Consider the following 17,740-nt stretch of genomic DNA (forward strand, 5'->3'; position numbering starts at 1 on the left):
AAGAAACTGAAGGCACAATAAATGGATTTGAAGAATTCATATCATTAAAATGTCAACACTATCCAAAGCCATCAGCAAATTCAATGGAATCCCTATCAAAATTCCAATGGCATATTTCATAGAACTAGTACAAACAATTCTAAAATTTTTATGGAACTACAAAAGACCCTGAATAGTCAAAGCAGTCATGAGAAAGAAAAACAAAGCAGGAGGTATCATACTCCCTGATTTCAAACTATACTATAAAACTAGTAAGCAAAACAGTATATGATATTGACACATATGATACACAGACCAATGGAACAGAATTGAGGGCCCAGAAATAAACCCATATATATGCAACTAATTTATGGCAAAGGAGCCAAGAACATATAATAAAGAAAGAACAGTCTCTTTAATAAATGGTGTTGGAAAAATTGGACAGCCACGTGCAAAAAAATGAAACTAGACCACTATTTTACATTGTACATGAAAACTCACTCTAAATGGATTAAAGATTTGAATGGAAGACCTAAAACCATAAAATTCCTGGAAGAATATATAGGCAGTAAGCACCTTAACATTGGTCTTAGCAATGTTTTTGTGGCTCTCACTCCAAACAAAAGCTAAACAAAAACAAAAATAAACAAATGGGATTACATCTGCAAATCATGTATCTGCAAAGATGTTAATATCTAAAATGTATTTAAAAACTCACACAACTCAACAACAAAAGAAACAAAACACCCCCTTAAAAAATGGGCAGAAAATCTGAATAGACATTTTTCTAAAGATATACTGATAGCCAACAGGCACAGAAAACATGTTCAATATCACTAATTATTAGGGAAATACAGTCAAAACCACAATGAGATATCACCTCACACCTATTAGAATATTATAAAAAAAATACAAAATAACAAGTATTGGAGAGGATGTGGAGAAAAGGTTAACCCTCATATGCTGTTGGTAAGACTGTAAATTGGTGCAGGTACTATGGACACACAAACAACAGTATGAAGATTCCTCAAAAAATTAAGAATAAAACTATTATATTATCCAGCTATTCTACTTCTGAATATTTATCCTAAGAATATGAAAAAACTGCCCTTGCCTAAGTGGTTCAGTGGTTAGAGTGTTGGCCTGTGCACTGAAGGGTCCCAGGTTTGATTCCCAGCCAAGGCCACCTACCTGGGTTGCAAGATTGATCCCCAGCCCTGGTTGGAGTGTATGCAAGAGGCAACTGATCAATGTGTCTCTCACATTGATGTCTCTGTCTCTACCCTCCCTTTCACTCTCCCTAAAAATCAATGAAAAAATATCCTCAGGTGAGGATTAAAAACAAAACAAAACAGAAAACATTAATTGAAAAAGATATATGCACCCTATGCTTATCACAGCATTATTTACAATAGCCAAGATATGGACACAACCAAAGTGTCCATTGATGGATGAATGAATAAAGATGTCACATACACATAATAGAGTACTACTAAGCCATAAAAGGGAATGAGATCTTGCCATTTGTGGCACTATGAATGGACCCTGAGGGTATAATATAAGCAAAATAAGTCAGGAATGGACCCTGAGGGTATGATGTAAGCAAAATAAGTCAGGAAGAGAAAGACAAATACCAAGTGACTTCACTCATGTGAAATCTTAGAAACCAAAAACAATTGAACTACAACAACAAAAAACAACACAAAATCTCATAGATACACATAACATATTGGTGGTTGCACAGTGAGCAAAAGGAGGAAAGTGGTCAATTGTATAGTGATGATAGTAATTAGACTTTTACTAGTAGAGGTGATCACTTTGTAGTAGCTATAGATATCAAAATATAATGTTGCACACCCGCAACTTATATAACAGGAAAAAAAATTAAAACAGCAAAACAAGAGCATGTCAGATGAGAAAACAACATGTATTGGGATGTGGAGATAAGAATAAAGCTATGTAAAACCAGACATAGTTTAAGACACATGCAAAAGAAAATGCTTGGTAGAATGAGGCCAGATTGTGGAAGGTCTATGAAATCATAGAGAAAAGAAAGAAATATTGTGGAAACAATTAGGGTTTTGATGGGGAAATTATTTAGAATCTGGGCAAGGTAATTTATGTATCAAAAAATTCATCAACTCTACCCACTAAATGACATCTGAAAATAAAACTAGATAAACATCAAGAGATTAATGAAATTAATCATAATTTTATATATACATTTATACAATTATATAAATTATAAATAATTTTGCATGGCTCAGGGGTTAAGCGTTAACCTAGGAGCCAGGAGGAGACGGTTCAATTCCTGGCCAGGCCATATGCCCGGGTTGGGACCCAATCCCCAGTGTAGGGCATGCAGGAGGCAGCTGATTAATTATTCTCTCTCATCATTGATCTCTTTCTCTCTCTTTCTCTCTCTCTCTCTCTCTCTCTCTCTCTCTCTCTCTCTCTCTTCTTCTCTCTGAAATCAATAAAAATATAATAAATAAATTATAAATAATTTATACCAAGACATTTCTTAATTCTAAATATTTAGCAGAGTACATAAAACACACTAAAATTTCTGCCAAAAAATCATAGCTATTTATTGAGCAATTTATATCCACACATAGTATCTCAATCAATTCTTATAACAACCCTGCAAAGTCTATACTGTGATAATTTTTTTTTTTAATGATTCTTAAAAAACTCAAATAACTTGCCCAAGTCAAACAGCAATGATAAGCAGCAGAATGAAAACTTAAGCCCAGGTGTGTTTAAAGCCAAAATCTAAAATCCTCTTATCACTTTCTCAAAGGTAGGTATTTTTTAAAGATTGAACAACCTCTTTATAGAAGGTTTCTGTATCCTAAAAAGCCTTTGCCTGGCAAGGGGTGGATCTGAAAGTGATGAAGCAACTACAGATCAGGTGTGTCTAGCTTGAAGATACTTATTTTTTCAGAAAGCCTCCAAGGAACTATGAAAATCCATAGTACAGACTTAGAAATCTACATAAAGGAAATGTCTGTTCTCAACAAAGCTCTACAAGATTATATAAAACTTACCTCAGTGTATGATTTCTTGGTAATGTGAACATTCTTAGCTCTATAGGACTGACGTCTTCTTTTATAATCCCTCACTTCTGCCAAGATTTCAAGGTAAGATTTTGGACTTTTTCGACTATTATCTAATAAAAAATAAAATTATTATATCCTTAGAAAAATTTACATTCTTAAAAATTAACAGGAAGGATCACAACAATCATATTTTAACATGTTTCAAAATATGTTAAAAATATTCTAAAAATTCAACATTATATAAATAGGCTAAGTTTTATACCATTCCTTTTCTCCAGTCATCAGTTGAACGTAAGAGTGTTTAGGCACATAAATTACAGCAACAGCATAGCTGTAAGTAACATTCTCACAGAAGGATGCTTTGCTTAATGTAAAAATCAGAGAGCAAACTTTCACTACTGAATAAACATCTTTTATATGTGAACTAGAGGCCCAGTGCATGAAATTTGGGGGTGTCCCTCAGCCCAACCTGCACCCTCACAATCTGGGACTGCTGGCTCCCAACTGCTCTCCTGCTTGCCTGCCTGATTGCCCCTGCTTCTGCCTGCCAGCCTGATTGACGCCTAACTGCTCCTCTGATGTCCCGATCGCCCCCAACTGCCCTCCCCTGCAGGCCCGATCGCCCCCAACTGCCCTCCCCTGCAGGCCTGGTCCCCCCAACTGCCCTCCCTCCCCTGCTGGCCTGGTTGCCCCTAACTGCCCTCCCCTGATGGCCTGATCACCCACAACTGCCCTCCCCTGCCGGCCATCTTGTGACCACATGGGGGCGGCGATCCTGTGTGAGGGTGTGATGGTCAATTTGCATATTACCTCTTTATTATATAGGATATCAGATGACACAAAATCATCTTATTCCTACTCAAAGTGGCCTGACAAATCATCTTAATTACAGCAAAGAATGGAATAACAATTAAGAAATAAACTATGATATTCATCTCAAACCTTGATTGACTTTTGCAGCCAAGTCTACAAAGAGATCACTGTCATTTTCGATAATTTGAGAATCAGAGCGCTTTTTCTTTGTCTCCTCAATTACAAAATCATAGAGGGCAAGACGATCAGCTTGGGTCAGATCACAAACAAATCGTTTGTGATTCAGAGGAACTTCAACAGGTAAGGAAGAATAAATCCCTAAAGTAAAAATAAAACCACAAAAATAAAAATACATGAAGCATTGTGAACTTAAGATCTACTACTTATCTATAAACATGCGCTATAGTAATGCAATATGAAATCAAATTTTTTCATAGTAATGGCTAAATTACAAAATATCAATCTATGTGACAAGTGATAAACAATTACTTTATTCTGAATGCTACATTCACATACTGGATATATTGTGGATATACGCTCTTCTCTTCAACAATGTTAAAACAGATCCCATGAAGGCAGGCAGTAATTATCGTAAGACACTGTTCATAAGAAAACCTTTTGGTAAACAATTTTTAAAAGGCTACCCATATTATAAAACTAGATATTAACTTCCTTTCTGTGTATATGTTTTTTCCCATAAAAGCTGGTGGGGGGAGACTTTTAATAGGTAATACATATTATAGTTACATTGAAAATAAATCATAGAAATATGAAAAAGTGTGTTTAAAAATGTCCTTTTTTTATGAGACATCAAGCTACTCATTCCAAATTAAAAATATATCCCATTTGTGTAATGACTCAGAGCTATGGACCAAAAACAATTAAGTAGCCGAAATCCCACACTTCCTCAGACCAGAGAAAGACAGGTTACATTGAGACTAAACTTGTTTTAATTTTCAGAAGAGGAAGCATATTGGCTTAACCAAGTTAACTGAAAAAAGTTAACAGCAGTGCCCCCACAACAGTTACAGAACTTACTAAAATCTGCTCATTAATGAAAAAAAGTAAATACAATACCTTGATATGATGTATTAAACTTTGAAGAAAAATTTTGTTTTGAGAATCAAATTTTCTCAAAGAAATAAAAAATTATTGTAACTGTAAATAAAGCAATTTAAAACGATAGTCCCAGACTCATTATTCACTAATGCAAAGAACATGAGCTATCAAATAAACCCTTTTAATGTTTGCTAGGTTACCCTAAAGTAATAACTCTGGTTCATAGAACAATATAAAATCAGTAGCTCTTCCCAGATACTTATATTTGATATTAGCTTTGTTGACTTCCTAAGTAAAGATGCAAAAAATAAATAAATAAAAGCATACTATAAACTAAGCATTGCAACACATACACACAAAAGATTACTTTATATTTGTCTACAAATTAAGAGGATAGCTACACTGAATCTGAGTTTGTGGTCTAACAGCTATAGATAACTAAACATGTGCAAGTCAAAGGATTTTGAATTAGTGGGGAAGAAAGGTGTCCTTTGAAATCAATCAATTTTACTCCACTTCTAGGAAAAGCCCTTATGTGCAGCCAGATGTTAAAATATTTAATTATGTAATATAAAAAATGAGTTTGCTTTGATAAACCTAATTCCTTTGAATATAGGCTACAAAGTCTGGGAGAAAAATTAGAAAAGATTAGAAAACTCTAATATTCAGTCATGCTCCACTTAATGAGGGGGATATATTCTGAGAAATGTATCATTAAACAATTCCATCATTGTGGGACTATCATAGAGTATACAAACCTAGATGGTATATCCTAGTACACACCTAGGCTTTGTGGTATAACCTATTGCTCCTAGGCCTGCACAGCATGTTACTATTGTACTAAATACTGCAGGCAACTGTAAATCAATGGTATTTGTGTATCTAAATATAGCTAAACCTTAAAAAGGTAGATTAAAATACTGTGTAAAAGATCAAGTATGTGTGGGCGTGTGGCTTGGGGGGGTAGGGAAGGGTTGTGGAGGGAGAGAGAGTAGACATCAGGAGGAGGGAGGAAAGAAGGGAGAAATAGAAGAGAAGGAGAGAGCAGAAGCAGAGATTGAAAGAGACACAGATAAAACTTAAGATGAGAATAAAGCAGGGAGGACAGAAGAGGGAAAAAGAGAGAGGGCCCTTGACAGAAAGAGTGAGAGACAGAGACAGGGGGTAGAAATGGGACTGGGAGGAAAGAGAGACAAAGAGAAACAGAGGGAAGGGAAGTGAGTTTATGTGCTGTAGTGTGTGTTAATGCATGTGCAGGGGTGGGTGTCGGGGTGGGGGCAAGGAGCTCCTGGGTTCCCCTCCTTTACCAACTCTAGGCCCCAGCCAGGGGCAGGGTGCAGGGCAAGGAGACAACATGCCGAGCCTCCTTGTCTATTTAAAACACCCAGAATTAGCCGAAACCGGTTTGGCTCAGTGGATAGAGCGTCGGTCTTCGGACTGAAGGGTCCCAGGTTCGATTCCGGTCAAGGGCATGTACATTAGTTGCGGGCACATCCCCGGTGGGGGGTGTGCAGGAGGCAGCTGGTCGATGTTTCTCTCTCATTGATGTTTCTAGCTCTCTGTCCCTCTCCCTTCCTCTCTGTAAAAAATCAATAAAATATATATTTAAAACACCCAGAATTAGCGGTAAATTCAACATCCTGGTTGGGTCCAGCCTTTTCTTTCAACATCACAAACAAACTTTTGCTTATAAACCATTATAATCTTATGAACCACCATGGTATATGCAGTTCACTGCATACCAAAACATCATTATGCAGTGCATGACTGTGTTATAAACAAGCTCCATATAAATCTTTGCCTGTTATTTTCAAACAAAGAAATATAATTTCCTCTTTGAAATATATTGGTTTTCTTTATTCATCTTAAATTTCTATATGAAGACTGATACTTAAATTCCTTGAAAATTCAACTAAAATTCCAAATCAAGACTGTAATACTGTGACAGTGACTAAGATAAAGTTTAGAAATTTAAATGATACTTTTAAAAGGATATCATTTGCAAAAAGGATACTGCATATCTTTAAATAAGGAGTACATTCAGGTTCCTAATTCCTCTTTATACTCACCCCAATTACTGAAAAAGAAAAAGTACAGGAAAAGTTAAACAACAAACTGCATTCAAATCATTCAGAACATAGATATTTCTGACAAAAAAATAAAGGGTAAACATACTTACATAAGCTTACATTTCCATAAAATGTAAATTTTCTAACACAAGTTTCTATGCTTTAGATAGAGTGCATTTCAATGTGCTGTAATCATACCAATTCTGTGAACTCCTACTTTTTTGTATAATAATTTTTAATTGTGGTAAAAGATACATAACATAAAATTTAGCATTTTAACCATCTTTAAGTGTACAGTTCACTGGCATTAGTATATTCACACTGCTGTGCACCCATTACTTCTATCCATCTCCAGAGCTTTTCATCACCCTGAACTGACACTCTAATCTACTTTTTAATAACTCTAATTCTCAATTCTTCCTTGTTAGTCACTTTTGCCATCATAGGGCATCTTAAACATGAGATACTATACTATTTATTAACAAGAGGTACTGTTTCTTGTTAGATACATATTTAGAATTTTAGAGAGAATTCAGAGTCAATTTCTTAACATTAGAGATAAATTACAGCCCACAGAAGTAAAATGACTTGCCCAAGTTTCACAAGTGGTAGGAACAGATCAGCTTTAGAACTACTCTATTTCTATCTCTTTAGGCTTTGTTAGCCATAGTACCCTGATCTTCAAATCACAGCCATGACTCATACCAAAATCTGTGGATGCTTAAGTCCCTTATATAAAATGGTGTAAAACAATATATAGTCAGCCCTCCACATGCCTGGATTCCAACTGTGGATCAAAAACACTATTTTGGTATCCTCCTCAGATGCCAAACCTGTGGATGTAAAACCCACAAATACAGAGGGCCAATCGTATTTATTGAAAGAAATCCACGTGTAAGTGGACCTATGCAGTTCAAACCTAGGTTATTCAAGGGTCAATTGTATGTCATGAAATTCAAGTATAACAACTTGAACCTTTAATACAGAAGGAAAAAGATAAACCACTAAGTATAAAATGATTGTTTATAATTAAAATTAATATCTTGGTTATAAAATTAACCAAAGTAACTATATCTAAAAATAAGTAAGTAGATCTAATGGTTATTTAAGCTTTCAGAAAGACTAATGAATTGAGACCTAATAAGACTGATAAAATGAAAACATAAATATATAACCTCACCAAAGAACTTAAAATTTAGTGAACAAAAAAATATTAATTACATAAAAAAATGTAAAATTGTTCATATTGGTTGTCTTCCTTCAAAATAAACACATCAAAAAGAAGATATTAAAGAGATTTTTGTCCTGGAGTAAAATGTTTAGGTATAAGTAAACTATAAAAATAATCTCTGTTGAGGAAATGCAGAACTCTACACAAGATGAAAAATAGTTTTAAAAAGAGAGTTACAGATCATATAAAAATAGTCCTTAACAGTTAAATCTTAATTTAAGCTAGTGCAAAAATTCAAAATCAAATAACATTTCCTCTCTTAATGTATGGAAAAAAGTATTCATTCAAAGTAATTATTTGCTTTTATAAAAAACTAAACTCCATGTCCAAATCTGCCTTATTACTCTTATATAAAAACCTGATTAGAAAATGAGCTAGATAATTACTCATATATACATGTATGAGTAATTATATATATATGTACATATATATATACACACACACACACCCATTTCATCTTAATATTGCTTTCTATTGCTCTAAACACCAGGAGATAGTTTTATATTACAGATAAGAAAGTAAAAACTCAGAAAAGCTGTCATTTGTACAAGGCCAAGCAACTAGTTTATTTCTTTAAAATAAGCTTACCCAAAATATAATAAACAATGAAAAGTATTAATAGTATATTATGTACAGATTTGAAGTTTGTGATGTTCTTTTAATTAATAATGATAGGCATAATAAATAATGAATATATTTGAGCAATTATGTAAAATCTACAAATATCACTAAAAGTAGAGTTTCTAACAGAATGCAGAATAATTCAGTGGTGTTTGTGCCAAAATTCAGAACTTGGCTCTGGATCCAGCTTTGCTATTATCTAGCAAAGGAGTGTCAATTCAGTTACGTGTGCCTCTACTTCTGCACATACTATGGAGGGGAAATACTCATCCAACCTATCACAAGTTTATTGTGAAGGAGTAATAAAATATATAACAGGGCTTTGAAAAATAATATCCTTAAAAAAGTATTAAGGACCTTTAGAACAGACACCAGAACCTTATCATCTCTATCAGTCAGGGTTTGTTTCCTTATCAGTAAAAAGCAGACACTAGATTAGATGATCTCCAAGTTCTCTTTAAACTCTAATAAATTCAGTAAATCTATCTAACTAGGTAAGGTCAAATCAAGTCTTTTAACAATTAACCCCTCAAAAAAAAACTTCTACTTTTTAATTGGTTGATTAATAGGGGCAATGGGCAGAACCAATAATAGGAGTTCAGTAATCTCTTCAATAAGAGAAAGTCAAATGTATCCCTCAGAGAAAAACCTGTAATTCAGCACAAAAGTACATAAAAACAGGAGCTTCAAAACAGGAAATACAATGTGCTTCTGCTGTTACAAGGAAACAATGTAATGCAGACTAAAGGTTAGGGACTTCCTCCTTTGAAACCACAGGGCACTTAGGAAGGTATCAAGCCCAGATATTGACTTAGAAAAATGGGCTAAGACCCTGAATTTAACAAGAAAGACAACAAACCATAATGGGCTGGTGAATATAATTCAGAAGAGTGAGGAAAAAAGGGTAAGATGTCTGGGGAAAGCTACCTTCAGAAGGTTCAAAAAACAACTCCAATCCTTATAAAAAGGAGCCAGTCATGTTTAGCTTAGATGTTTTATCTAGGTTCAAAATCTATTAAATCTATTTACTCCTTTACCTTCTATGTTTTTGATGGATTAAGTTTTCTTTCAATTTCCTAAAAGCTCACACTTAAAATTCTAACCTAGTCTCTGCTAACATAAGCCCCAGAAAGAAACTCTTAACCCAGCTTCAAAACTGGGCATAAAAGCATCCACAAACCCTCTGAAATTATATGTAACACTTTGTGTTTGCATTTTATTCTGAGGGGCAGCTGTGGGAACTAATCTCTTTTAGCCAAAGCCTTTCCATTTATGTTCATTTCAATATTATATTTAACAATGGGCTAATCCGCAAGAGAGGAAATCTCAGGGTAACACAGTCTCAATAAATGGGATTTATTAACTAAATAATCATAATTTAAAAAATGATCTATAAAGCAATCTAATCTATTAGGAAATTCCAAAGCATGAAGTCCTAGCTAAACCAGTGTCCTTGTCAGACTTGTGTATTTGAGCAGAAAATATCTAACATATAAAGCTAACACCAAGCACAGTAGTCTAATATGTAAAACTTAACCTTTCTATGTAATTGTTTTCACAAGATTTTTCTTAAAAATTAGTAACGTGTGCTTGTGGGAGAAAAATAGTTTTACTCATTATTTAGCTCAAACTATGATGCCACTTACTTTGATTATAATAGTCACCATCTTTTCCAACCGCAGTTCTAGCTTGTTTAATTATCTGGAATTGTGAGTCCTTATCTGTCAAAAAAATCCATAAACACAATATGAATCATCAGGGTCCACAATTAGATTATTAACTGGGTTCCAATTCAAGTTCTTTAGACACACAAACCTTTAAAATCTTAAGAGAGGCAACACCCACAATCGCTGCCTAGGTAATCTGAAAGCAGAAATTCTTTCAGATCTAGCTAGATCCCAGTAAGTAACCAGCGTTCAGGTGGTTCAGAAAACATAATTAGGCACAAAACAGTAGCCGCTACGAATTTTAGCAACAAATAATATGTAACATTTCTTGAATCCTACTAAGTGTCAGGCACTATTCTAAGACTATGACATGTATCATTTAATCTTCATAAAAGTGCAAATACCCTGCCCTAGCTGGTTTGGCTCAGTGAATAGAGTGTCGGCCTGCAGACTGAAGGGTCCCAGGTTCGATTCTGGTCAAGGGCACATGCCTGGGTTGTGGGCTTGATCCCCAGTAGGGGGCGTGCAGGAAGCAGATAATCAATGATTCTCTCTCATCATTGATGTTTCTCTCTCTCCCTCTCCCTTCTCTGAAATCAATAAAAATATTTTTTTTTAAAAAGTGCAAATACCGTCATCCCCATTTTATAAAGAAATTTAGACAACAAACAGGTTAATTACCTTGCTGAAAGTTACCCATCTGTTAGTGACAAAACCAGGAGCTGAATCAGGGCCTTCTATTTTAGAGCCCAAGATTTCAACCTCTTAGAACAGCAGTTGCCAACCGGTGGTCCACAGACCACTGGTGGTCCGTGAGGTCCCAAAGGTTGGCAACCGCTGTCTTAGAACACATTTCCATCTTCAGTCCTGTCTTCAAACTGTGTTGTGTGGCCAGATTTTTGTTATAACTAAGAAGAAAGGTGTCTGTCCTACTCTACAAAGCTTTCTAGGATTTTCACTGACTATTAATATAACAGGCCTGGTCTCTAACTTTCAGATTACAAAATCTAGTTTCACTATACATTAATCAATCCTACATTCTCTTAAAGTACAAATGTCCTTAATCATAAGCATACTTATAAAGTCCATTTTTTTGATAATTAAAAAATGAATTAGCCCTAATCGGTTTGGCTCAGTGGATAGAGCGTCGGCCTGTGGACTGAAGGGTCCCAGGTTCCAGTTCAGTCAAGGGCATGTACCTTGGTTGCGGGCACATCCCCAGTAGGAGGTGTGCAGGAGGCAGCTGATCAATGTTTCTCTATCATTGATGTTTCTAACTCTCTATCCCTCTCCCTTCCTCTCTGTAAAAAAATCAATAAAATATATCTTTAAAAAAATGAATTATCAATATATACCTATAGTAAGATATTTTAAAATTAATATCTATTAAGTTAATACTTACTCAAAGTGATCGAAGGTATCTTCATATTCTCATAGAAAAATTCAGAATTATACATTTTATCCTAAACAGTAAAAAGAAAAACAAAAAGTCAGTGTTCTTGAGAATCAGATGATTAGCTATTTTAAGATTTGACATAAACCAACAATAGATTAGTATCACTGAAATATCTCTTGCAATAATTTGTGAAATTAGGCTAGTACCATTCTATCCCACAAATGACTATTATTTCATGTCAGAAAACCTCACCCTATACTTCCATATATTGTGAATTTATTAATGCATCAATTATATGACACATGCATACCTCTTCTTCTTTGGTGTAGCCGAGTTTCCTCAATCTACATGATACCATGTGCTTTGCTAAAGATGATTTAGGCATGTGATGATTGAAATCATAAGGGCATATCACAACTTCATCCTATAAAAATCAAACAGAATCAAGGGAAAAAGGTACATAATATTTAAAGATTTAAATAATAATACCATTAAATGTTTACTACTTTATTAAGTGGTACTATCCAGTTATGTCCTCTTCTGCGGGCCTCTCCCAACACCCTGTCTGAGTGTATGTGCATATTAAAAAAAATTTTTAAAGCCCCAGCCAGGTCATTCCATACACCAAGATTGGGTGTTTGATTCCCAGTCACGGCACATACCTAGGTTGCAGGTTTAATCCCCAGTTGGAAGTTGGGGTGTGTATGGGAGGCAACCAACCCAGCCAATTCATTCATTCATTATCTCTCTCTCTCTCTCTCTCTTCTTACCCTTCCCCACCCCCGCCCCCTCTCTTCTTCTTTCCTTCCTCCTCTTTCTCTAAAACCAGTAAACATATTCTCAGGTGAGAATAAAAAAATAAATTTTAAAAATTAAAAACCTTTCCCTATAGCCTTTGCCCCCTCTCCACCTCATCAAAGCCCAACTCGGAAAGACTTGTTCACATTCACTGCCTCAACAACCTCACCCATCAGTCAGTAGGTCACTAACAATTTTCTGGCTACGATGGCCAAAGCACATGTCATAGTCCTTAATAATGTTTGAATGCTTCTTAGGTCACAATCCCATTGTCTATTTCTGTCATCCTCATACACTTTTCATGGTCCTTCTGCTTCCCTGGTTCCTTCTACCTGGTCTCCTCTAAAGATGTCTTCCTTGTTCTACCTGTCCCCCTTCCTTCCCCCCCCCCCCCCGCCCCCAGAGAGAACTTATATACCTGGGCTACACATACATTTGTCTTTTACTTAATTAACAACTCCCAACCTCCACTTCCTTGGCAACTATCAGCTAGTTCTCTACATCTGAGTCTGTTTCTGTACTGTTTGGCTTATTCATTTGTTTTGGTTGTTTTAGATTCCACATATAAGTGAAATCAGAGGGTATTCATCTTTCTCTGTGTGAATTATTTCACATAGCACAATTTCTTCAAGGTCCATCCATGTTGTCACAAGTGGCGGGATTTACTCCTTTTTTATTGCTGAACTAGAGGCCCAGTGCACGAAATTCATGCACAGGGGCGGGGGGTGTCCCTCAGCCCAGCCTGCACCCTCTCCAACCTGGGATCCCTCGAGGAATGTCCGACTGCCCATTTAGACCCGATCCCGGTGGGATTGGGCCTAAACGTGCAGTCGGACATCCCTCTCACAATCCAGGACTGCTGGCTCCCAACTGCTCACCTTCCTGCCTTCCTGACTGCCCCTAACCACTTCTGCCTGCCAGCCTGATCACCCCCTAACCACTCCCATGCCAGCCTGATTGATGTCTAACTGTTCCCCTGCCAGCTTGTTTGCCCCCAACTTCCCCCCTCTGCCGGCCTGGTCATCCCTAACTGCCCTCCCCTGCAGGGTTGATCGCCCCCAACTGCCCTCCCCTGCAGGCCATCTTGTGTCCAAATGGGGGCAGCAATCTTGATCTTGTGTGTTGGAGTGATGGTCAATCTGCATATTACTCTTTTATTAGATAGGATAGAGGCTTGGTGCATGGGTGAGGGCCAGCTGGTTTGCCCTGAAGAGTGTGCCAGATCAGGGTGGGTGCTCCCTTGGGGCGTGGGGCAGCCTGAGCGAGGGGCCTGTGGTGGTTTGCAGGCCGGCCACGCCCCCTGGCAACCCAAGCGGAGGCCCTGGTATCTGGGATATATTTACCTTCTACAATTGAAACTTTGTAGCCTGGAGTGGAGCCAAGCCTCCTGCTTCCTCCGTGGCCGGCAGCCATTTCTGTTGGAGTTAATTCACCTTCTATATTTGAAACTTTGTAGCCTGGAGTGGAGGCCTGGGTCGGCCAGGGTGTGCGGAAAGCTTTGCTTCCTCCATCACCGGGGGCAACACTAGCCTCCCGCTCTTTCCAGCTCTGTGGCTGCCGCCATTTCTGTTTGGATTTGTTTACCGTCTATAATTGAAACTTTGTAGCCTTGAGTGGAGGCTTAGGCAGGCAAGGGCAGGCGGAAAGCTTGGCTTCCTCCATTGCCGGGGAAACCCAAGCCTCCCTCCTGCTCTCTGTGGCTGTAGCCATCTTGGTTGGGTTTATTTGCATACTTGCTCTGATTGGCTGGTGGGCATGGCTGGTGGATGTAGCGGAGTGATGGTTAATTTGCATATTACTCTTTTCTTAGGTAGGATAATATTCCATTGTGCATATGTACCACTCACTACCTGTCCCCCTTTCTATGTTGGTGTTTCATGCAGGTCTAACCAGTGGCCTTTGCCATTTGATACAGTTACTAGAAGAACTCATGGCTTCAACTTTCACTATATAGGGATGACTCCCAAAATCTATAGCTAATTTAAACCTTGTTTCTGTCTTGAGCACTTTACACTAAAGACACTAAAATTTCAACATGACCAAAAATAAATTCATTATATTCATGGTTTCCTGATCCCAAATCTGTTCATCTTGTGTTTTTCTATTTCAGTAAAAAGGTCCTACTTGCTCTTCTCCCACATCATCCACATCTTATCAATCATCTATCTATCCTTTTTACTCCTAAATAACTCTGAAATCCCTCCACATAATCCATCCATATTACCACTACCCCAACTCAGGATATCATGGATTACAAGATTTGCAGTCATTTTTTTTCTTTTTTACTTTTTTACTGAATTTATTGGGGTGACATTGGTTAATAAAATTACATAGGTTCAGGTGTACAATTCTATAATATATCCCTGTATATTGTATTATGTGTTCACCACAAGTCAAGTCTCCTTCCATCACCCTTTATCCCTCCTAAGCCCTCTTCGGCCTCCCCACACCACCCTCCGCTTCCAGTCTTGTTATCCATTCCATTCTTCACACTGTAGCTAGTTTGAATCCTGGGTCTGCCATTTAATGACTGTATTAAGTTACTGGATTAAGATACCTTTTTTTGCTTCAGTTTCCTCATCTATAAATTGGGTATAATAGCAGGACCTCTCACAAAGCTACTGTGAAGATTAAGTTATACATGAGTTTATATACATACAGCAATTCAAAAAGGGCCTAGTACATAGCAAGTGTTCAATAAATGGAAGCAATTAATATGTTATTAAAAGGTAGGTATTAATTATATGCCCAGACTTAAAATGCTTCCCTGCCTTCCCCACTGCCCTCATGTGTATAGGTTCTTTGAAATGGCTGACCCAGGACCCATAAGACATCGCCCCTACCCACCATCCTTAGAACACTCTCCTTCCTGCCACGCCTTTAAAAAATCACAACTGGTCACTAATACACTTGCCTACATTTTCTCAAAACAATTCTAATGTTCAGCAGGGCTGCTAGTCACCCTCTCTTAGTGATACCCTTAATAATTCTAGACTCGGTGCTCTCCCAGTCGGAAGTGTACAATTTGGGGCGGAGAAGGGTGAACTGAGCTCCCCAGCTCTCCCGGCACGGAATCTGGTGCCACTGCGGCATCCGTGTGACAGGTGACAAAGCAAACGGCCAACACCCCTGCAGCAGCCCTTGGAGGCCCATTCACCGGTTTTCTAAATAACCAGCAGACCTGCCATTCCCTCCTCACCCAGAGCACTTTCACCATTTCTTTAAACCCCAAGTTCCAGCAGGTGCGCCGCACAGGCGGCGCCGGGGCGGCGCCGGGGCGGCGCCGGGGCGCTCGGAGCCCGTCCCCGGAGCCCTCCGCGGCTCTGCACCGGGCGGGGCTCCCCCGCCCTTCCCCCCGCCGCCCCGCGGGGATGCGGCCGCCAGAGAGAACCGCAGGCTCGGGGCCCCGAGGGCCCGCACCCCTCACCTCGGCCGCCGCCTCCTTCCCGGGGTCCAGCCGATCCAGGCTCCAGCCCAGGGACGACGTCACCTCCTCCAGCGTCCGACAGCAGCTCTCCACGAACCCGGTCAGCTCCTCCTGCAGCCGCCGCCGTTCCTCCACCGGGGGAGGCTCGCCCTCCATGGCCGCACCCAGCCCGCCAACGGGAAGCTGCCGAACTGCCAGCGGCGCGCGCGGGCTTCTGGGAGCTGTGGGCGGGGTCACCCCGCCACGTGACTAGAACCGCCTACAAGGGTCGGAGCTGTCATTCTGAGAGGTGCTTTCCTGTCTCTTTCCAATGTCGCTGCTTTAGTAACTTCTCCTGGATGTATTTGCTCCTGGCCTTCCCTGAACGGCATTACCACCCCCATATACTTTTGTTAAAAGAAGGGTTTATATCTAAAGAACAATTTAAAGAATAGTACCGTGAGCATTTGCGCAGCTGTCGTCCCGCTCGCTCCTTAACTGTAAACATTTGGCCACGTTTGCTTTCTCCCACTCTATCTACACAGACCCACACACTATTTTTGCTGAATTATTTGAAAGTAAGTTGCAGATACTTCACCCCCAAATGTCCGTATGGATCTTTTAAGAATGAGGATATTTTGCTTCCATAACCACGATAAATGATCAAATCTAAGAAAAAGAATCATTCCAAAATATCTAATATACAGTTCATATTCAAATTTCCCCAGTTGTCCCCCAAATTCCTTTTATAGCCGTTTTATTTTTTTCCAACTCATGACCTACAATTGGTTATTGTCTCTTTTACTTTACAAAAGTCTGACTCCCCTACTCTCTTTTTTAAATTGAGCCCGTGAATTTTGTCAGGAGCCTCAGCCACTTGTCTTGTAGAATGTCCCTCTTTCTGGATTTGTCAGATTTTTTCCCTTTATGAGTGGATTCAGTTTAAGCATTGTTGCAAGGAGATGTGGGTACCTCTTTATTACATCTCATAAAAGACACATATTTTAGATTCTCTGTTAGCAATGCAAAATTTGATCACTTAGTAAAGATGATGGCTGTATCTCTGCATTTTAATAGTACATTTCTTCTTGGTAATTGGTAATCAGTGGGATACCTTATGCCATATGAATGTCCTGTACTCCAACAAACTCACACAATCCTTCACTGAATCTCATTATGTTAGGAATTATGATGGTTATTTTTTTTAAGATTTTTTATTGATTTCTAGAGAGGAAGAGAGGAGGAGAAACATGCATGTGCGACATCGATTGGCCGCCTACCACACACATGCCACCTGGGATCAAGCCTGGGCATGTGCCCCACCTGGAAACAATGGGCAACCTTTCTGTAGTGCACAGAATTATGCCCAACAAGCTGAGCCACACCAGCCAGGGCTTATGACGAGTCTTTACTGCTATTATGGCTTCTACACGCATTAGCTAGCATTCCTACCACACCTTCACTTTGTTTCACTGTGGAACCAAGGTTGTGTGTGTTTATTATTGAGTTATTAATGATAAATTATTTTTAAAGTCGTTATTACTATTCCATTACCATCATAATTCTTGTTGATGCTCAAATTTGACCTGTGGGAGCTATTTTAAACCAGCCCATGTCTGTTTGACATGTTCCTATGAGT

At 38.4% G+C, this 17,740-nt stretch overlaps 1 protein-coding gene across 1 annotated transcript in view; it reads right to left on the reverse strand.

Moving 5' to 3' along the window:
• Positions 1-16,317, reverse strand: part of SNRNP48 (small nuclear ribonucleoprotein U11/U12 subunit 48) — a 33,613-nt gene extending 17,296 nt beyond the window's left edge. The window contains exons 1-6 of the mRNA XM_008154847.3: positions 16,123-16,317; positions 12,208-12,321; positions 11,904-11,964; positions 10,481-10,555; positions 3,984-4,172; positions 3,030-3,151 (exon numbers count right to left, since the gene is read on the reverse strand). Of these exons, the coding sequence (XP_008153069.2) occupies positions 3,030-3,151; positions 3,984-4,172; positions 10,481-10,555; positions 11,904-11,964; positions 12,208-12,321; positions 16,123-16,278 (717 nt within the window). The 5' untranslated portion in view covers positions 16,279-16,317. The remainder of the gene's footprint in view (positions 1-3,029; positions 3,152-3,983; positions 4,173-10,480; positions 10,556-11,903; positions 11,965-12,207; positions 12,322-16,122) is intronic.
• Between the last annotated feature and the right edge of the window lie 1,423 nt (positions 16,318-17,740).

The sequence above is a fragment of the Eptesicus fuscus genome, chromosome 9 (genome assembly GCF_027574615.1).
Source record: "Eptesicus fuscus isolate TK198812 chromosome 9, DD_ASM_mEF_20220401, whole genome shotgun sequence".
Lineage (NCBI taxonomy): Eukaryota > Metazoa > Chordata > Mammalia > Chiroptera > Vespertilionidae > Eptesicus > Eptesicus fuscus.